Source organism: Lampetra planeri, chromosome 58, assembly GCF_965212315.1.
Source record: "Lampetra planeri chromosome 58, kcLamPlan1.2.h2, whole genome shotgun sequence".
NCBI lineage: Eukaryota > Metazoa > Chordata > Hyperoartia > Petromyzontiformes > Petromyzontidae > Lampetra > Lampetra planeri.
The window spans coordinates 5,180,036-5,201,527 of NC_136164.1; the positions used below are offsets into that span (position 1 = coordinate 5,180,036).

General features: G+C 55.7%; 2 protein-coding genes across 2 annotated transcripts in view; one reads left to right on the forward strand and one right to left on the reverse strand.

Annotated features, from left to right (window-relative positions):
- ERCC4 (ERCC excision repair 4, endonuclease catalytic subunit) overlaps positions 1–13,148 on the forward strand; it is a 30,289-nt gene extending 17,141 nt beyond the window's left edge. Inside the window, 3 exon segments of the mRNA XM_078618646.1 lie at positions 313–557; positions 559–639; positions 8,345–13,148. Coding sequence (XP_078474772.1) covers positions 313–557; positions 559–639; positions 8,345–8,872 — 854 coding nt within the window. The 3' untranslated portion in view covers positions 8,873–13,148.
- Positions 12,424–21,492, reverse strand: part of LOC144736017 (inactive rhomboid protein 1-like) — a 58,509-nt gene continuing 49,440 nt past the window's right edge. Inside the window, exons 15-19 of the mRNA XM_078618648.1 lie at positions 19,723–19,817; positions 18,350–18,425; positions 17,682–17,782; positions 17,203–17,356; positions 12,424–16,844 (exon numbers count right to left, since the gene is read on the reverse strand). Coding sequence (XP_078474774.1) covers positions 16,425–16,844; positions 17,203–17,356; positions 17,682–17,782; positions 18,350–18,425; positions 19,723–19,817 — 846 coding nt within the window. The 3' untranslated portion in view covers positions 12,424–16,424. The remainder of the gene's footprint in view (positions 16,845–17,202; positions 17,357–17,681; positions 17,783–18,349; positions 18,426–19,722; positions 19,818–21,492) is intronic.

Genomic DNA, 21,492 nt, shown 5'->3' on the forward strand with positions numbered 1-21,492 from the left:
GCCGGGGTCGGGTAGCCGGGGTCGGGTAGCGGGGTCGGGCAGCCGGGGTCGGGTAGCCGGGGTCGGGTAGCCGGGGTCGCGTAGCCGGGGTCGCGTAGCCGGGGTCGCGTAGCCGGGGTCGCGTAGCCGGGGTCGGGCAGCCGGGGTCGGGTAGCCGGGGTCGCGTAGCCGGGGTCGCGTAGCCGGGGTCGGGTAGCCGGGGTCGTAGCACAGCGCTCTCACCACTCACCACAACTCTCCCGCTTTCCACCACCGTTCTGTCTTCCACCACAACAACAACAACAACCACCACCACCACGACCCGTCGCGCAGGCGGGCAGGCAGACGGCGGCGGGGACCGCGGGCGCAGCGTGATCGTGGACATGCGCGAGTTCCGCAGCGAGCTGCCGGCGCTGCTGCACCGGCGCGGCCTGCGGGTGGACCCCGTGACCATCGCCGTGGGCGACTACCTGCTCACGCCGCAGCTGTGCGTCGAGCGCAAGAGCGTGGGCGACCTGGTGGCCTCGCTGGGCAACGGGCGGCTGTACGCCCAGTGCACCGCCATGTGCCGCCACTACCCGCCGCCCCGCGCTGCTCATCGAGTTCGACCCGGGCAAGCCGTTCTCCCTGCAGGCGCGCAGCGGGGGCACCATGTACCAGGTGACGCACGCACGCGCGTGCATGCACACACACACACGCGCGCACACACACACACACGCGGGCGCGCACACGTGCACACACACACGCGGACACACACACACGCGCGCACACGCATGCACACGCATGCACGTGTAATAAAAGACTTGACCACGATCTCTGGCTCAGTGTCCTTTATTCGGTCCGTACTGCGTTCCCACACGGCTGTCTCTCTTATTCTCTCTGTGCTGGTTCCGATGTCACTCCAGTCCACATCAGCAGCCCCGCTGCTGTTCTTGTCGCTCTTGCAGCCCCACAGCAGCTCCGCTGCTGTACTCTCACACAGCTCCCTTGGCTGTTCCTGCTGCAGCTCTGACAGCCTCGTGCTGTCTCGCCTTCTCGTTGCTCCTGCGACTCTTGGCAGCCACCTCGCTGCCCCTCACACACAGCCTTACTGCCTATCTCTGTCTGCAGCTTTACACCTCCCAGTAGCCCCCTACTGTTCCCAGGGTTGGCTCCCGCTTCTGACGGTGCCCCCTCGGCTCGTACGCCCGCGTGGCCCCACACCTTTCCATTCACACCCCGACTGACTTCTCCTCCCGGTTTACGCGCTTAAGGACCCCCTACCTTTCACCCACGTCACCTGGCTCCGCCTCCTCGTGACGTCACATCCGGAAGGTCGCTTTCGCCCGCATTACACCACCCTCCCCCATAGAAAAAACCCAGCCGACCTCGGCTGAACAACACCAAAGCGTAATGCGGTGAACCGACCTTCCCCCTTAAAGGACACTAAGCATGCAATATAACAACAAGAACAACACACAAGTAACATCGACGAACGTACGAAAGCATGCGATAAATACGACGGCAAGAACAAGAACAATAACAACATACAATCAACGAAACGTAAGCGATTTGGAACGAGTGCGGGTCGCCGGCCCGTCCCGGACGGTCGGCGGCCCACTTGTAGAACGGGGACGCGATGGAACACGAGAAATGACAGGGGGTAATTCCCCTGCTGCGATTGGAAGTCCACCGACATCTCGTGTCCCTGACGAATCAGTCTTGGTCGTATTCCGCGAATGCGCCTGCAGCGGGGTCGGAAGGGTCGCCGGGCTTGAAGGTACCGCAGCCCTGGCAGGCGCCCTCCGAACAGGCCCACTCCTCCCCCGCGGTGTCACGGTCGGCCTGTCTGGAACAGGTACGACAGGCGCTCGAGCAAGATCAGTGGACGCAGGCAGGGGAGAGTCGGCAGCAACAGACCCCGGCAAGGCAACATTGGGAGATGACGCATCACGTAGGGGAGCAACATATGGTTTCAACCGCGACGTATGAACAAACCAACGGCGAGAACCAAACTGAACGCGCGCCGACTGTGGATTGGGAACCTCAATGAGGCGCACAGGACCATGCCAAGGTTTGTGCAATTTAGGAGAGGTCCCCGGCCGCACCTGCGGGCAATGGAGCCAGGCCAGGTCTCCCACCTTCCAGGGGCACTCCCCCTCAGACCGCCGAGCATACCGCTCGTTCCGGGCCTGGGCTTTGGCCGTAGCCACGCGGGCGTTTTTCCGCGCCTCCGTAACCCGGCGAACCGTGTCCTGAATGTATTCAGGGAGTGGTTTACGAGGTCCCTTCACCCCAGTACCCAATTGCACATCCACCGGAGGCACGTTTTCCCGACCATACATAAGGTAAAACGGCGAATACCCTGTAGCCGCATGGGGCGTCATCCTGTACGCCGAAAGCACTCCGGGGATGTGCAGATCCCAATCCGATTGCTGTTCACTCACAGTATGGCAAAGCATGGCAGACAATGTCCTGTTCAGCCGCTCAACCATACCATCCGTCTGCGGATGGTATGGAGATGTCCGTATCTTCTTAGTCCCAAGGCCTGCGCACACTTCAGCCAATAATTTAGAAGAGAAATTTCGGCCCTGGTCTGTGAGGAGTCTCTCCGGCGCCCCCTTGTCCATAATGTACCCAAACAAAAAGGCGTCGGTGATGGCCGCGGCCGACTGATCGGGCAACGGCCAGGCCATCGGCCAACGGGAGAGATACTCAACCCCTACCAGCAAATATTTATTTCCCCTCGCCGATGGTGGGAAGGGTCCCAATATGTCCAGTGCCACCAATTCATTGACTCGAGACACCTGAATCGACTGGAGAGGCGGCACGTAAGGATGTTTAGGCGGCTTACGCCGGGCGCATTCAGGGCACGCGCGCACGTGCCCTACGACATCTGTCGCCATGCCGTGCCAAAAATAATGACGTTGTAACGTCAACAAGGTCTTCTGCACCCCTAAATGCAATAGTGTGTCACAATGGAGAGTTCTAATCAACTCAAATCGCAAGGACGTTGGTACCACCACACGCCAGCTTTCCTGGAACCTTTCTTGCCACATAAGCAGACCATCTCGGAGAGCGGTTCGCGGCCCCACAGCCGAACTCGGACTCCCATTGTCCCTCATAGACCGCTTCCGCATGGACAACAACGACTCGTCCATCATCTGTTCCCGAATCCAGACAGACCGCGGCAGATTCAAAACCCCATCAGTCGGTCCCGGTTCCATCGGAGTATCCGACTTCCTGACGGCCAACGAAAGCGGCTGAGGGGGGTTCAGAATCGGCGAACACCTATGCGTCCCCGACGCACATTTACAAGGGGCGCGCCCTGGTAATCTGGAAAGTGCGTCAGCGTTCGCATGGCGCACTCCCTTCCGATGTTGAATTTGGAAGGAAAATTCCTGCAGCGTGTCCAACCAACGTGCCCACTGTCCCGATGGCTGGTCCATTTTAAGTGCATATTGCAAGGCCGCATGATCCGTACGCACAATAAAAGAACGACCGTAAAGGTACGGTCGAAATTGCCGTAGGAAAAAAACAACCGCCAAAAGTTCTCTACGAGTGACACAGTAGCGTGTTTCCGCAGGCGACAAGACTCGGCTACCATACGCCACGACGCGCTCTACGCCCCCTTTAGACTGTGATAATACCGCCCCAATACCTGTGTCACTCGCGTCCGTATCAAGAATGAAAGGGCGATCAAAATCGGGATAATCCAATGTCGGGGCCGTAGCCAATAGATCACGCAGACTCCGAAAGGCCGCCTCTTCCGGCTCTCCCCAAACAAATTTCCGTCCTTTACCCGTAAGGAGATGCAAGGGCCTCGCAATCGTCGCAAACCCCGGCACAAATCTTCGGTAATACGAGGCAAATCCCAAAAAGCGCCGAACATCCCCCACAGAGGCCGGAGTCGGCCAATCCCGGACACACGCCGTCTTTTCCGGATCCGTGGACACCCCCTCTGCACTCACAATGTGCCCCAAATAACGGACGGACCGTTGCAGTAGGTGGCATTTCTTTGGTTTGAATTTCAAATTGGCAGAGCGCATCCTCGTGAACACTGTCTCCAGCCGCGTTAAATGTTCCTCAAATGTGCGGCTGAACACAATAATATCGTCCAAATATATAAGACACGTCTCCCACTGCAACCCCGTCAAAACGAGCTCCATCAATCTTTGAAATGTAGCAGGGGCCGCGTTCAATCCCATCGGGAGGCAGTTGAATTGAAATAACCCCTGCGGCGTACGGAATGCGGTTTTCTCCCGTGAGGACTCGTCAAGGGGAAGCTGCCAAAATCCCGAAGAGAGGTCCAGTGTGGAAAAGAACTTAGCCCCCGACAATGCGTCAAGGGAGTCGTCCATACGCGGCAGGGGGTACGCATCTGCCACCGATATCTTATTCAATTTCCGGAAATCGACACAAAATCGCAAGTTGCCATCCTTTTTCTTAACCAAGACCACAGGAGCGCCCCATGGGCTGTTAGATGGCGATATAATGTCCGCAGCCAACATGTCTTCCACCGCCCCCCGAACGTGTTCTCGCTCCGCTGGACTCATCCGATGCGAATTTAACCGAATAGGGGCAGCGTCGCCCGTCTCAATGTGATGGGAAAGCAACGATGTGCGTCCCAAATCCAAATCGTCGGAGCTGAACACATCCGAATACATCAGCAACAATTTACGCAGCGCATCACGTTGCCCCACGGACAGGGAAGAATTTTCGTCACATAAGGTAGCGATCCAACGATTATCCGAACCCCTTGGCTCGGAAACACCAGCGACCACTCCCCGGCGATGCGGACAATCGTGCGTCGCAAACGCCGTAGTGGCATGTGCCACAACCGTACCGGCCGGAACACGGATGTTTTCCACCCCCGCATTAAGCACCTGTAAAACCGGTAATTGATCCGGCCGGACGATGGTCTGTGCCCCAACTAACGCCAATCCCGTTGTTATCGTGGCGGATGGTGACAACAAGACCCCTTGTGCTCCTAGCCGATTGGGCAGGGGCTTCCGATACCGCAAGGGTATAAGCATCTGTGAACCAGGTGGGATGTCCACAGATGCGACGGACAGCGCCTGCACCTGTACGGCCGAAGCAGGTCGCCCCCAGGGCGACGGCAGAAACGAGATTCGACGGCCCCCCGGCAATTCAATACAATTCTCATTGATTTTAATCAAAATGGGCATCTTAGCCAAAAAATCCGTGCCTAGTAAGCAAGGAACCGCCAAAGATCTCGATATTAACACAACGCCCGAAGCCGACACATCCCCTATAGATATCTTAGCATCCACCTGGCCCACGATACCCATACTACCCCCGTTCGCAGCGACGCAAGACCCATAAACCGGACGCACAGCCCCCGGCGGAATGCCCAACAGATGGAAAATGACATCCGATATAATAGTCGCAGACGCTCCCGAGTCGACCAAAATGCGCACGTCCACACCTTGTATGGACCCCGGTACAGTGGACGAACCCGTAGCGGCCGCGACAACTCTCCGTGCCAATTTGCGCCACTGCGTAACTGAATGACAAGGCCCCGTCGATGGCCTTTCTTTAACAACAACAATAGGATCGCGCAACAAAGGTGGTGGGTGAGGTGTAAAGCCTTGCCGAGTGTCTGGTGCGTGCCGACATGCCTGTTTCGGAGGTTCCTTGGTCGGCTTGTCCGGTGTTGTGGGCTCCTGCTGCGGCGGACCCGGGAAGCGGGCCCAGCAATCTTTGGCGTAATGGCCCCTACGGCCGCAGCGGAAGCAATCGGCCTCGTTGCGCCGAAGCGCAGGTCTTGCATCCCGGCGGCCCCGTCCCGATGGCGTAGCGCGCGGCCCCGGCCATGGAGAGGAGGCAGCCGTCAGCTCCTGTGGACCCCGCTCATCCGGCACATAGATCGCCCTTGTGGGGTCCCACCCCATCGCGCCTCCTTCCTTGACGGGCCCACCCGTCCATGCCGCCACTTGCTTCCAGCGACGGAGATTAAACTGCGCATCCAGACACTTTGCTGCCGCCCGGGACGTGAGCTTCTCATGCCCACACACAGGCATGGGGATCCCCAGATCCCGAGACAGCTCCAGCATTTTCCCCAATATGAGAGGCTCGAGCAGATCCTGTGGCGTGTCAGGATATGCTGCCATGGCCAGCTCCAACACCGCACCCCTGAACGCCACGGGCGATTCTTCGGGTGCTCGTTGTCGTTGAGCGAATCGCCGATGCGCGTCGTCAGGTGGCTCATAGGCGTCGGCCATTTCCTCAAAAACTCCACATAAAGTCTTCTTCTTATCGGCCGTTATGGAACGGAAAAATCGAACAGATTCGTCGTCCAGTAGAGTCGGCAACACTTCCAAGGCCTCCGCATCGGTCCATCTTGCTGAACGAACCGCCGCCAAAAATCGGCAGGCGAAAGCGCTCCAATCGCCCCCGATAGAGAATTCCTTAACTGTAGTAAGGTGGCGACTCCGACTCCTCTTTACGCCGTCTTCCAATGATGGTTGTTCGGGAGGCAAATTCAAAATGGCGTCGGCCCGCGGCGTGGCCAAGATGGCGGTTTGGCGCCGCGGAGCGCGCAAGATGGCGTCTTCTTGCCGCGTGGCCAATGGCGGCGGCAGGGCAGGCAACGTGGCGGCCCGTGGAGCACCTTCTCGTTCCATCGTCGTCCTTGGCGTAACGAGGTGACACAGATGCGCCAGGACGTCCTTGAGTGTCTTCAGTTGTTCTGCCACCTGTTGCCATCTTTGGTCAGCGTCCGATGTTGTTGACGGACCCGCCATCGCGCCGACATCTTCCACGCCCGTCCCCGTGCTCCCCTCAGCAGGGCTCTCCTCCACCACCCCAGCAGAATCCGTGGTCGGAGGGAATTCGTCGTCGTCGGACGAAGAAGCCGATGCTGGCGCCGGGGGAATTTTCTTCCTTACTTGCTTAGACATGCCGTTTCACTTCTGACCCCAGTGTAATAAAAGACTTGACCACGATCTCTGGCTCAGTGTCCTTTATTCGGTCCGTACTGCGTTCCCACACGGCTGTCTCTCTTATTCTCTCTGTGCTGGTTCCGATGTCACTCCAGTCCACATCAGCAGCCCCGCTGCTGTTCTTGTCGCTCTTGCAGCCCCACAGCAGCTCCGCTGCTGTACTCTCACACAGCTCCCTTGGCTGTTCCTGCTGCAGCTCTGACAGCCTCGTGCTGTCTCACCTTCTCGTTGCTCCTGCGACTCTTGGCAGCCACCTCGCTGCCCCTCACACACAGCCTTACTGCATATCTCTGTCTGCAGCTTTACACCTCCCAGTAGCCCCCTACTGTTCCCAGGGTTGGCTCCCGCTTCTGACGGTGCCCCCTCGGCTCGTACGCCCGCGTGGCCCCACACCTTTCCATTCACACCCCGACTGACTTCTCCTCCCGGTTTACGCGCTTAAGGACCCCCTACCTTTCACCCACGTCACCTGGCTCCGCCTCCTCGTGACGTCACATCCGGAAGGTCGCTTTCGCCCGCATTACACACGCACAAAGATACAAAGATCCCCCGTGTAGCCTTAACAGACTGTAGGGGCAAGTGCTGTTAGCGAGCACCTATGAAGGCCAGTAACGGCACACGAGGGGGTGGGTGGCCAGCACAATGCCCGACCGCCTTTGTCTCCCTAGTGGCGATATTTACACACCGCACCAGGTACTCATTTGAGGCCGAGTCGACCTAAGGGAGGCCCAGGACCGGTTCAGATAATCGTCACTGGTGTTTGCCATGAGCGGGAATCGAACCCGGGTCGCCAGGTTCATAGTGCAGCGCGCTAACCGCTGCACTACCGCTCCCCATGCACACACTGACACACAGACACACGCACGCACACACACGCACACACGCGCACGCACACACGCACACACACACACGCACACACACACACACACGCGCACGCACACACACTGACACACACACGCACACACGCACACACACACACACTGACACACACGCGCACGCACACACACACGCACACACACACGCACACACACGCACGCACACACACACACACGTGTGCCAGGGAGCGGTAGTGTAGCGCTTGGCGCTAGGGAACCTGACGGACCGGGTTCGATTCCCGCTCACGGCCAACGCCGGTGACGATTATCTGAACCGGTCCTGGGCCTCCCCTAGGTCGACTCAGCCTCAAGTACCCTGGTGCCGTGTGTTAAACATCGCCACTGGGGGCGACAAAGGCGGCCGGGCGTGGTGTTGGCCACCCACCCCCTCGTGTGCCGTGCCGACCTTCATAGGTGCTGCTCGCTAACGGCACTCGCCCCAACAGCCCGTTAAAGGCTGCACGGGGGAATCTTTGTGAGAACAGTTGTGACCCCACCGCGCTTGCCAACTCCTCATCGCCCCCCCCCCCTCCCCTCCGCCAACAGGAGATCTCCTCCACCGACGTGTGCTCCCGCCTGGCGCTGCTCACGCTCCACTTTCCCCGCCTGCGCTTGCTGTGGTGCGCCTCGCCGCACGCCGCCGCTCAGCTCTTCTGCGAGCTCAAGGTCGGCCAGGCCGAGCCCACCGCCCCGGCCGAAGCCGACGGTGACCCCGACCCCGACGGCGGTGACCCCGACGGCGGCGTCCCCGACCCCGACGCTTCGGCGTTCAACCCCGGCCCCTACGACCTGCTCCTGCGTCTGCCCGGCGTGACGGCGCGCTGCTGCCGGGCCGTGGCGCGCCGCGCCGGCTCGCTGGCCCAGCTGGCGCGGCTGAGCGTTGGCGAGCTCGCCGAGCTGCTGGGCGGGGAGGGAGCCGCGCGCCGCCTGCACGAGTTTGTGCACGCGCCGTACGCCGACGTGCTGGCCGCTGCTGCCGCTGCCGGAGGCGGTGGGAGACCGGCGGTCAAGCGTGGCGCCAGGGGCGGGTTTGGTGGGGGCGGTGGAGGCAGGGCACCGCAGTTTAAGAAGTAGCGAGAGAAACGGCCCTGGGGTTGGTGGTATCGTGAGTTGTCGTGCGTGCGTGTGACAGAGGTCGCAACCGGGTAGCCGGTACCCGTACCCTACCCGATACCCGGCTAGCCGTACCCAGCCGGTCTCCCTTGCGACCCTGGTGCGGCCGGGTACGGGTAGGCCGTGAGTCACTGGTGAGTCACCGTTTGTCACTCATTTCCCAACGTCTTGTCTCTTCTCACAATTCAAGTTCCTAGAATCAACCCACCCGCGCCTGCAACATGGCTTCATCCCAGAGGTCGCAATCGAGTACCCGATACCCGTACCCTACCCGATACCCGGCTACCCTACCCGGCCGGGTACGGGTACTGGTGCGGCCGGGTACGGGTAAGGAATCAAAACCCCGTTTGCGACCTCTGGCGTGTGATACTGGGGAACGGTAGTGGAGCAGTTGGCGTGCTGCGCTACGAACCTGGTGACATGAGTTCAATTCCCGCTCATAGCCAACACCAGTGACGATTATCTAAACCAGTCTTGGGCCTCCCCTAAGTCTGCTTGGCCTCAAATGAGCACCTGGTGCGGTGTGTAAACATCGTCTTTAGGGAGACAAAGGCGGTCGGGCGCGGTGCTGGCCACCCACCCCCTCGTGTCACGTGTCAGCCTTCATAGGTGCTTGCCAACAGAACTTGCCCCGACAGTCTGTTAAGGCTATACGGGGGATCTTTGTCTTTTTTGTAATGCTGAAGATGCGTGGGGAGCAAAGTTCGTGCATCTTTGTCAGTGTACGTGCGCCGCGTGTGTGCGTGTCGTGTGTGTGCGTGTGTGTGCGTGTCGTGTTAGCGTGTGTGTGCGTGTCGTGTTAGCGCGTGTCGTGTTAACGCGTGTGTGTGCGTGTCGTGTTAGCGCGTGTCGTGTTAGGGCATGTCGTGTTAACGCGTGTGTGTGCGTGTCGTGTGTGTGCGTATCGTGTTAGCGTGTGTGTGCGTGTCGTGTTAGTGCGTGTCGTGTTAGCGCGTGTGTGCGCGTGTTGTGTTAGCGCGTATGTGTGCGTGTCGTGTTAGTGCGTGTCGTGTTAGCGCGTGTGTGCGCGTGTTGTGTTAGCGCGTGTGTGTGCGTGTCGTGTTAGTGCGTGTCGTGTTAACGCGTGTGTGTGCGTGTCGTGTTAGTGCGTGTCGTGTTAGCGCGTGTGTGCGCGTGTTGTGTTAGCGCGTATGTGTGCGTGTCGTGTTAGTGCGTGTCGTGTTAGCACATGTCGTGTTAGCGCGTGTGTGTGCGTGTGTTGTGTTAGCGCGTGTGTGTGTGCGCGTGTTGTGTTAGCGCGTGTGTGTGTGCGCGTGTTGTGTTAGCGCGTGTGTGCGCGTGTTGTGTTAGCGCGTGTGTGTGTGCGCGTGTTGTGTTAGCGCGTATGTGTGCGTGTCGTGTTAGTGCGTGTCGTGTTAGCACATGTCGTGTTAGCGCGTGTGTGTGCGTGTGTTGTGTTAGCGCGTGTGTGTGTGCGTGTCGTGTTAGCGCGTGTGTGTGTGCGTGTCGTGTTAGCGCGTGTGTGTGTGTGTCGTGTTAGCGCGTGTGTGTGTGTGTCGTGTTAGCGTGTGTGTGTGCGTGTTGTGTTAGCGCGTGTGTGTGCGTGTCGTGTTAGCGCGTGTCTGCGTGTGTCGTGTTAGTGCGTGTGTGTGTGTGTCGTGTTAGCGTGTGTGTGTGCGTGTCGTGTTAGCGCGTGTGTGTGCGTGTCGTGTTAGCGCGTGTGTGTGTGCGTGTCGTGTTAGCGCGTGTGTGTGTGCGTGTCGTGTTAGCGCGTGTGTGTGTGCGTGTCGTGTTAGCGCGTGTGTGTGCGCGTGTTGTGTTAGCGCGTGTGTGTGTGCGTGTCGTGTTAGCGCGTGTGTGTGCGTGTTGTGTTAGCGCGTGTGTGTGCGTGTCGTGTTAGCGCGTGTGTGTGTGCGTGTCGTGTTAGCGCGTGTCTGCGTGTGTCGTTAGCGCGTGTGTGTGCGCGTGTTGTGTTAGCGCGTGTGTGTGTGCGTGTCGTGTTAGCGCGTGTGTGTGCGCGTGTTGTGTTAGCGCGTGTGTGTGTGCGTGTTGTGTTAGCGCGTGTGTGTGCGTGTCGTGTTAGCGCGTGTCTGCGTGTGTCGTGTTAGTGCGTGTGTGTGTGCGTGTCGTGTTAGCGCGTGTGTGTGCGTGTCGTGTTAGCGCGTGTCTGCGTGTGTCGTGTTAGTGCGTGTGTGTGTGCGTGTCGTGTTAGCGCGTGTGTGTGCGTGTCGTGTTAGCGCGCTCCACTACGAACCCACTTCTATTCCCGCGTCACGGCCACCAACCACCGGGACTCGAACCCGGCCCCTCTGGACTTGCGGACTGTGGGTCGGCGTGCTGCGCCACTGGAGATGGGGTCACCCCCGCCACCACCCCACCCCACCCAGCACGCGTGGCTGTGTCAATGTGTGCGGTGACGTAACGGCAGTGGACCGCAAGCATCTTCTCCGGCACTATCCTTGCAGCGGAGCGCACGCTGAGAACAGCATCACAGCAAAGGCAGCGATCGCGGTGGTGGGGGGGGGAGTTTTTGGGGCTTTCTCCAGGCACTCGAGGTATCTTTTCGGGTGCAATAATGATGAAAGCGGCCAAAACTGCCGACGCTTCAGGATCCTCTGGTTAGAAGTCTTAATGAATTGCAGTTACTCAACTCGGGGTGGGGGGGTTTACACGCTGCAATTGCCCCCAACTGGCAGAGCAATGGCCCTACTTGCAGGCCAAGTGCTGTGTTCCACCTTGTGCCACACAGGGACAGCTGCCACGTGGGGGGGGGGTTGGAGAGGGTGTCCCTTTGAAGACTCGATATGAGATGTGACGGTAAGGCGCTTCCAGTTGCCAAGGCATTTAAGCGAGTGGCATATCAATTTTAAGTCGATACGATCGTCGCAAGCAGAATGTCTCGTTCATCTCTTCTTGGTTCTTTCGGTAAAGTCACGTAGAAGGGAAATAATAAAAGAATAAAAATAAAACATAATTAAATAATTCTCACGACGTAGAATGTAAATAACAAAAATAAAACATAATAAAATAATTCTCACGACGTTTCGGCCACAACGCAAGCAGCCGAAACGTCGTGAGAATTTCGATTGAAAGCTTTTGTGACTGCAGGGATTCATCTTCTTGGTTCTTTCGGTAAAGTCACGTAGAATGGAAATAAGGCACTCTTCCTCCTCCCTCCCAGCTTAAATAGACGCTCCAAGCCTGGGGTGTGTCATTCAGATGCCGTCTTCTCGACAGACCTGTTCTCCACCTGAGGACGGCCGCTTGCCTTGTGGCCGAAACGTCGTGAGAATTATTTTATTATGTTTTATTTTTATTATTTCCATTCTACGTCGTGAGAATTCTTTAATTATGTTTTATTTTATTATTTCCCTTCTACGTGACTTTACCGAAAGAACCAAGAAGATGAATCCCTGCAGTCACGAAAGAAGCTTTCAATCGAAATTTGTCTCGTTCATATTTTGCAGGTCCGCTGGCGGACCAGCGTCTGTGGTGTGCGCCTTTGTGGAAGGCACAGCAATAGCGAGACAGAGTCACACAGTGGACGCGGGTTTTTGCCCGGTGCAGAAATGTATTGTCGAGGACCATGCCAGACCTGAGAATCACGACGACAGAACCCAAAGGCTGCCGCCAACCCAAGGCCACAAAGCCTTCAAACGGCAGTAATAAGACCGCGGTGAAAAGGTCACGGACGTTTGTGAAAAGACCTAGCACAGCGCCGCAATCTCCTGAAGCTCTTGGCTGGTGGAGTTAGAAACGTCGCGCAACGCACGGAGGGGGAGGAGGGGAAAAAAACATTGGAAAGCAGCGGTGAAAACCGGCACCGTAGAACGAAACGAAAGGCAGCATCCTCGGTTGTTTTTGAACTGCAGTAGCGCGGCTTATGAAATATAATAGTACAGCAAGTCCTCGCTTAACGCGTGTCCACACCACAACGCGGGTCACCTATTCTTGAACACTTTTTCTAAGTAGCGGAACGCCGCACGCGACCGTAATGGCACGGTCCCTGAGGGGGCAGACGTTGATGATGAACTTTCTTGAGGTGCGCTGCCTAGCCATGCGGGAATTCTGGGTGTAAGCCCGGATACAGTGCGTGAATAATACAGTAAGTGGAGGGATAACCCCATCATCTCAGTTCCTTGTCCTGCCATCTTATCCGTGCGTGTGTGTGTTTACAACTCATCTTACAGGCAAACGCAGCTACTCAAAGTATTGATTGCATCACAACGCTCACCAAGTACCTGGTTTGGCAACAGAATAAAGAACTTTTTTCTAACCCGTCGGACTTTTTTCACGCGAAAATCTTTTCAGTATAAAGTGGACGTTTAAATAGTTGATTGTCATATCCCGCATATTGCTAGGGTAACAAGAACATTGTACTATCTTACACCCTTGTACTCGGACCAAGGGAAAACGCGCACGCACTTGCACAGGTTCGAGCGAATATAATGCAAATCGTGGGACCAAATATCAACAGCAAAATCTTCTTGGTTCTTTCGGTAAAGTCACGTAGAAGGGAAGTAATAAAATAATAAAAATAAAACAATTCTCACGACGTTTCGGCCGCAACGCAAGCAGCCGTCCTCAGGTGAAAACCTGGTCTGTGGCCGAAACGTCGTGAGAATTATATGTTTTATTTTTATTATTTTATTACTTCCCTTCTACGTGACTTTACCGAAAGAACCAAGAAGATGAATCCCTGCTGCAGTCACGAAAGCTTTAAATCGAAATTAACAGCAAAAGTTAATTAGTCTCAAAAGAGGACCCCTCTCATCGATCAGCTTGGACTTGCAGAGGGCCCAGTGTCCATTTTAATCAGCATTTTGTTGTTTATCAGGTCTAATCGACCACAACATTCGTTCAACGACTGCTGTGTGGAGGTTTCGTGGTTTCGAATCCGGCAGGCCGCCCTGGTGAATACTGCGGCGCGTGCATCCGCCATGAAGTCCTGTGCGTCGTTCGCAATGCGGTGGATGTCACAACGGGTAGTCAAAGGCCCCGCGTGTAGTCACGGTCCAATTCTTGCCAAATTGTCAACAAAGAAAACGACCCGCACATTAATCAATCGGGATTACACAACGGCAAAGAATCGTTGCCAAACTGGCGGCAGTGGCTTCTTTCGCGATCGCCCTGCGCACTCCATGATTGACTCAAAGGGCAATAACTGCTCCTAATCGTTATTTTTGTAAGCTGCGGAAATGTTAATCCTTTAGTGTGGATTTCATCATCGGTCATAAACGCAGTCCAATCTTTGTCACCAAGATGGTGTAAGGGCTTGGCCCGCTCCCTCCAACATCACGGCCAGCCCAGCAAATCTTGTTTTATTTTACCAGCTGAGGTCCACCGAGCTGAGAGCTGTTTTTCTTTGGAAGCGACCTGGCCACAAGCGATCCCGACGAAGCGGCTTATCACGTGGGGAACATTTATAGCAGCCAACTAACCGAAATGCGTGGAGAGAAAAGCTGGAGTTCCCACACGGAGAACACGCAAACTCCAAATGCACAGGCCCAAGGCTCAGGATGGAACCCACGACACCTCCTGTATACCATGCGAGGGAGATAAAACATATCGCCAGCGTGGTGAGCTCTGTAAATTGTTTAAAATACAAAGTTAATCGCCTTGTTTGGGTCTTCATCGGCTCACTGTGGTGGCCTCTGGCAACATCAAATTACACTGGTCAACAAAAAACTAAAAAAAATTCTGGCCTGGACTTTTGCAGCTGTTTTAGACTAATTTCAGGGTGCTGATTCCAAATCTGATCTCAGATTTGCTCCATCACATCTCATTTTTATGCTATCGGCATACCCCGTTTTCATTGATTTTACCCGAAATTAACTCTGTCACTTATGATTGCAAGTTGTTGCGAGTCAGTGACTGCTTTAGTGTTAAAATATGGTGCTGTATTTTTAGGATAGTGTGTTTATAATATCATTTTATGTAGATATCCACATTTATTTAAGATTTTTCTTCTGCAGTTTTTATTGCAAATGCAATATTTGACATCTCAAAAACCTGATGTGATAGACAAAAACTGATGCCAGATTTGGAATCAGTACCCCAAAATTACCCTAAAACCCGTTGGAATACCTTATGCCAGAAAAAGTGGGTTGACCAGTGTAATCTAAAGGCTGCGTCTTTATCATTCAGGCTCCTAAGTCTGGTCTTGTCACGGTCGGGTCACACGCGCCGGTGGCACTCGTTTTGCCGGCTCCCAAAGTCGTCGTCGTCGTCGTCGATGCTTCGGTGACTTTAACGCCATCTCGTGGTGCGGCGGGGTTTGACGAAAACAACGAAAATGAAAAAATATATGACCGAAAAATAATAAGAAACAACTGCTGGCAGTGAATAAGTACCCACTGATTTCGTTAAAACTAAATCCGCGCCACGTTAAAGGAGGGCCCCTTTTTTTTTTAACTGCCACGCGATTTCCACAACGAAGCATGCGACGTAATTACACGCAAGACAGCACACGGTCACGGATCGCTCCACGTGGCAAAAAATTACAGCGATTCGACAGCCACGCCCGCGGCCACGTGCTCACCGCCCCCCCCCCCGACCACAAAAGTTCATCGGGCTGGAGTGAATTTCGACAGCATCTGACACCCACTGCCCGGTACGGTAAATTATTTCAACAAAATCCAGTGCGCGCCCCCTACCTCCGACGTCTACAGCCGCCGGCGCGACCACACTCGGCATCACCTTGACGCCAATGGATGCCCTGCAATGAATGTCCTGCATGGAAGAGGCCCTTGAAAGTTGAAATTCACATGGGGAGGGGGGGGGGGGCAGCAGGTGACACCTTGGGGAGGGAGAGCACAGTTGAGTCTTTGCTGCTCCCTTAAGACTTGCTGGAATTTGGCGCACGGCATCTGTGGATTGTTTGCGAGTTATTTTGTTCGTTTCAAACTTTTGAAACGAGAAAAAAAAAATGTGGCGCCGCCGATTGCAGCGAGGATAATGGATTTGGCGGATCCTCCGGAGGGAAATCGGTGACTGATCTCATGGTAGACGCGCAGAATCGCGAGCGCCACCATTGTCAATTCTGTTTAGATGTTAACTACCTCGCCTGGTATGCAGCAGGTCGTGGCTTCGACCCCGACACCTGCTGTATGTTTGGAGTTTGCATGTTCTCTCTCTCTCTCTCTCCACGTGGTCGCGTGGATTTCCTGAGGCTCCTCCGCTTTTCCCTTCCACATTTAGAACGAACATACAAACGCGTTGCAGAGTATTCGGCCGCTATAAATGTCCACGCGAAAACAACAACAACAACAAAACACTTCCTTAGCCTATAGTTCGTGGCCGGGGTACCTTCTGAAAAAAAAAAGGGCTACATATCTCGGTGTGCCCTAGCTGCTAAAATAAAAGACAGTTTCGTAGTTTGAGTTGCGGCTCCACTCCGATAGCGGCGGCGACGACAAACGCAGCAGCGCGTCTGCCTCCGTGACGGGAAGAAACCGGCGCCCCTCCTTGCACGACATCGTGACGCCCCATCGCGCTCCGGCGAAAACGTGAGAGGTTCGCGACGGCCGCGGGCGTTGCCGGCCGGCCCGGCCTAGTGGATGTGCCCCTCCAGCTCGTACTTCTCGCAGAACTCGTCGGTGAAGGGGATGCAGGTGAGGTATTCGCACCAGGTGCAGTTTATGGGGTAGATGTAGAAGGCGAGGATCAGGCCTGCGAAGAGGCCGGCGAAAGCGAGCGCCGAGCCGATGATCTGCACGCGCTTGCGGTAACGGTCGGCGCGCCCGAACGCGATGTACGGCAGGAAGGTGAAGGACAGCAGCAGGCCCGCCACGAAGCCGGACATCTGCGCGAAATTGTCGATCCACGGCAGCAGGCCGAACGCCAGCAGGATGACGAGGATGGCGAGCAGTTTCGTCAGCGCCCAGCCGGGGCTCGCCAGCAGCTGCCAGCTCTGCAGCAGCTCCACGAAGAGGCACGCCAGCAGGCCAAACTGGGCGCCGGCTGGGCCCACCTGCGGCGGGCAGAGAACGGCGGGCGCACGGCAGAGGTCGCAAACGGGTTTTGATTCGATAATTGGTTCTTTACCCTTCTATCTGGCAACAAAACTGACACCTTTTTACAAGGAGTCATGTTTGCATAGACCGCAATACCTGCAGTCATAATGTTTGAATGACACACCCCATGCTTGGAGCGTCTATTTAAGCTGGGATGGAGGCGGGAAGTGTTCAACGCACATGCATTCATACACCCGCATCACCATCTTTCCCGACTCAGTCATCCTACCCCCCACCAGCCCCCCACCAACCCCCCACCACCCCCCACCAGCCCCCCCAAGCGAGAAGCGTCAAGGGGAGGGAAGCGCGCCGAACCTCGGCTCGGTACGGCACGAAGACGGCCGAGGCGAGGTTGCCGGTGATGCCGCTGAGCAGGTAGATAATGGCGATGCGCGCCCAGCCGCCCAGCTTCTCCAAGTCACGCATCACCGTCATCTGGAAGACCGCCGACACCAAACAGTGCAGCACCCTGGGGGACACGCGGGGTGGGACACGCGGGGTGGGACACGGGGTGTCACGCGGGGTGGGACACGGGGTGGGACACGCGGGGTGGGACACGGGTTGTCACGCGGGGTGGGACACGGGGGACACGCGGGGGACACAGATTTAAAATTGCATAGCTCCCAGTGTCTTCTATCAGAAGAGCATTCCAGACGGCCGCAGAAGGGGCACGATGCGGTAACCGTCTTTGTTCGATGGCCTGCCAGAAGCCGCCACTGCGAGGATGACCGGCGTTGGCATGGTTGATGGTTCATGCTGCTTGACGAATGGCATTGTGGTTCAAAGAAGTGTACCCGGCGTGCAGGAAGAGGGACAGCCAGAGTCTGTAGAACTGGTCTGGGACCTCGGGGTTGAGGAAGGGCAGGAGTCCACACACGTCATCCATGCAGTGCACCTGCAAGAAGCCACACAAACACACAACACGAACGACAGCATCTTAACGTGCAGCTTTCGGCTCTCCCATTCGCAAAACACGAATCGTAATGTGAATAAATGCATCCGTAAAATTACTCGATTGGGATTACGCATTTAAAGCTTTCGTGACTGCAGGGATTCATCTTCTTGGTTCTTTCGGTAAAGTCACGTAGAAGGGAAATAATAAAATAATAAAAATAAAACAATAAAATAATTCTCACGACGTTTCGGCCACAACGCAAGCAGCCGTCCTCAGGTGAAAACCAGGTCTGTCCGGGAGACAGCTGCTTGCGTTGTGGCCGAAACGTCGTGAGAATTATTTTATTATGTTTTATTTTTATTATTTTATTACTTCCCTTCTACGTGACTTTACCGAAAGAACCAAGAAGATGGGATTACGCGCACGGCAAACAACCACCGCACGTGGGGGCTGCGTGGGGGGACAGTGGCCACTTTGGGGGGCCACTGGGGGGCCACTGGGGGCCACCACCCCCCCCACCCCCCATCCCTGCCCAGGCGACGGAAGGGCCGGGACGATGAAACTTGCCTGGGAGCAGAGCGTCGCCGATTCGTGGAAATGTCCATGCATGAAAACGCAGTACTCGCGCGACGTGATCTCACAGCTGCGGGAAGACAGAGGACAAAAGATGATTTCCCCCGTGGTAGCATTGACAGACTGTTTGGGGCAAAGTGCTGTTAGCGATTTAAAACTTTCGTGACTGCAGGGATTCATCTTCTTGGTTATACTGATAATTCATTTCTTTAACACTTATTTTTGTGTTTCGTCTGTTATTCTTTCACCGCACCTCCGATTAGCGTGTGGTTACGTGCGGTCAACATACATACTTACAGGTCTGTTGGGGTTAGATCGCGTAAATATAAATGTGTCTTTCGATTTAAAGCTTTCGTGACTGCAGGGATTCATCTTCTTGGTTCTTTCGGTAAAGTCACGTAGAAGGGAAGTAATAAAATAATAAAAATAAAACATATTTTATTATGTTTTGTTTTTATTATTTATTACTTCCCTTCTACGTGACTTTACCGAAAGAACCAAGAAGATGCTGTTAGCGAGTTGCAGAACCTATGAGGGCCGGCACTGCACACAAGGCGGTGGGGGGGGGGGTGGTCAGCATCACGCCCGGCCGCACTTTGTCTCCCGAGTGGAGATGTTCACACACCACCGCGCCAGGTGCTCATTTGAGGCCGAGTCGACCTAGGGGACGCCCAGGACCAGTTCGGATATTCGCCGCCGATGTTGGCCGTGAGCGGGAACCGAGCTCGGGGGTCGCCGGGTTCGCAGCGCTAACCGCTACACCACCACCGCAACAACAACAACCGCCATTCGCTACTAAGTGGCGCTGACGTCACCACGACGCTTGTGCCAGGCCACGTGCACCTTGAGGCCACGTGAAGTGTCGAACGCCCGCTGGCAGGAGGTCACGGGGCAGACCCAGGTGCCACGGGTCGACTGACTGAGATGACCGAGATGACTGGCTGATGCACCACCTTTGCCACTGTGCCAACTTGCTGTGCTTTAGCCACCCGGCGCTCTGCTCGTTGTTGTGAGCGTCGCTCCTCCGCCCTCCGTTGTTGTTGGAGGGCGACTGCCTCCAACTGCCCAGTAGCGTCCTTCACGAGCCTCCTCCACAGAGGCCGATCTTGACACCGCTGGTACCAGTCATCGGCAAGTCCACTCAGCTCCACGTCCTCCTGTACCACATCACTCCATCTCTTCTCTAGCCCGTGCCGCGCCCGTTTAGCCCCCTCAATCCGGCCACCGCTCCCCCCCCCAAACACACACAGACACAAAGCCAACCCGCCCCCCGCCCCTCCTCCCGTAAGCCACACAGACTTAGCGAGCGCGTATGTTAGCTCCCTGCGGTCGCACCGACATCGCGACCGACTGGCCAATTCACTCGCCTGCCCTTGGTTCCGATGCAGCACGGGTGGCCGGTCACCGTGCAGTCCATGTGCGTGACGCTTGTCCGGTTTGCGCCAGACTTCTTAGTGCAGATCTGCAATGCGGAGGGGAGACGGGAAATTGGGGGGGGGGGGGGAAATATTCGCGGCAGGGCGCGGCAACGACTGCAGTCGGTGACGCGCGCGACTCTGTGTTTAGAGTTTGTACTCGCTTGGCCATGTGTCTGCAGGGTGCGTGTGCGTGGAGTTTGTGTGTTCTATCCCAATGTTCTGCAGGGTGTGAGTGAGTGGAGTTTGTGAGTTCTCTCTCCACTTGTTCTGCAGCGTGTGAGTGAGTGGAGTTTGTGAGTTCTCTCTCCACTTGTTCTGCAGCGTGTGAGTGAGTGGAGTTTGTGAGTTCTCTCTCCACTTGTTCTGCAGGGTGCGAGTGAGTGGAGTTTGTGAGTTCTCTCTCCACTTGTTCTGCAGCGTGTGAGTGAGTGGAGTTTGTGAGTTCTCTCTCCACTTGTTCTGCAGCGTGTGAGTGAGTGGAGTTTGTGAGTTCTCTCTCCACTTGTTCTGCAGGGTGCGAGTGAGTGGAGTTTGTGAGTTCTCTCTCCACTTGTTCTGCAGGGTGTGAGTGAGTGGAGTTTGTGAGTTCTCTCTCCACTTGTTCTGCAGGGTGTGAGTGAGTGGAGTTTGTGAGTTCTCTCTCTACGTGTTCTGCAGCGTGTGAGTGGAGTTTGTGAGTTCTCTCTCCACTTGTTCTGCAGCGTGTGAGTGAGTGGAGTTTGTGAGTTCTCTCTCCACTTGTTCTGCAGCGTGTGAGTGAGTGGAGTTTGTGAGTTCTCTCTCCACTTGTTCTGCAGGGTGTGAGTGAGTGGAGTTTGTGAGTTCTCTCTCTACTTGTTCTGCAGGGTGTGAGTGAGTGGAGTTTGTGAGTTCTCTCTCCACTTGTTCTGCAGCGTGTGAGTGAGTGGAGTTTGTGTGTTCTATCCCAATGTTCTGCAGCGTGTGAGTGAGTGGAGTTTGTGAGTTCTCTCTCCACTTGTTCTGCAGCGTGTGAGTGAGTGGAGTTTGTGAGTTCTCTCTCCACTTGTTCTGCAGCGTGTGAGTGAGTGGAGTTTGTGAGTTCTCTCTCCACTTGTTCTGCAGGGTGTGAGTGAGTGGAGTTTGTGAGTTCTCTCTCCACTTGTTCTGCAGGGTGTGTGTGAGTGGAGTTTGTGAGTTCTCTCTCCACTTGCTCTGCAGCGTGTGAGTGAGTGGAGTTTGTGAGTTCTCTCTCCACTTGTTCTGCAGGGTGCGAGTGAGTGGAGTTTGTGTGTTCTATCCCAATGTTCTGCAGGGTGTGAGTGAGTGGAGTTTGTGTGTTCTATCCCAATGTTCTGCAGGGTGTGAGTGAGTGGAGTTTGTGAGTCCTCTCTCCACTTGTTCTGCAGGGTGCGAGTGAGTGGAGTTTGTGTGTTCTATCCCAATGTTCTGCAGGGTGTGAGTGAGTGGAGTTTGTGAGTCCTCTCTCCACTTGTTCTGCAGCGTGTGAGTGAGTGGAGTTTGTGAGTTCTCTCTCCACTTGTTCTGCAGGGTGTGAGTGAGTGGAGTTTGTGAGTTCTCTCTCCACTTGTTCTGCAGGGTGCGAGTGAGTGGAGTTTGTGAGTTCTCTCTCCACTTGTTCTGCAGCGTGTGAGTGAGTGGAGTTTGTGAGTTCTCTCTCCACTTGTTCTGCAGCGTGTGAGTGAGTGGAGTTTGTGAGTTCTCTCTCCACTTGTTCTGCAGGGTGTGAGTGAGTGGAGT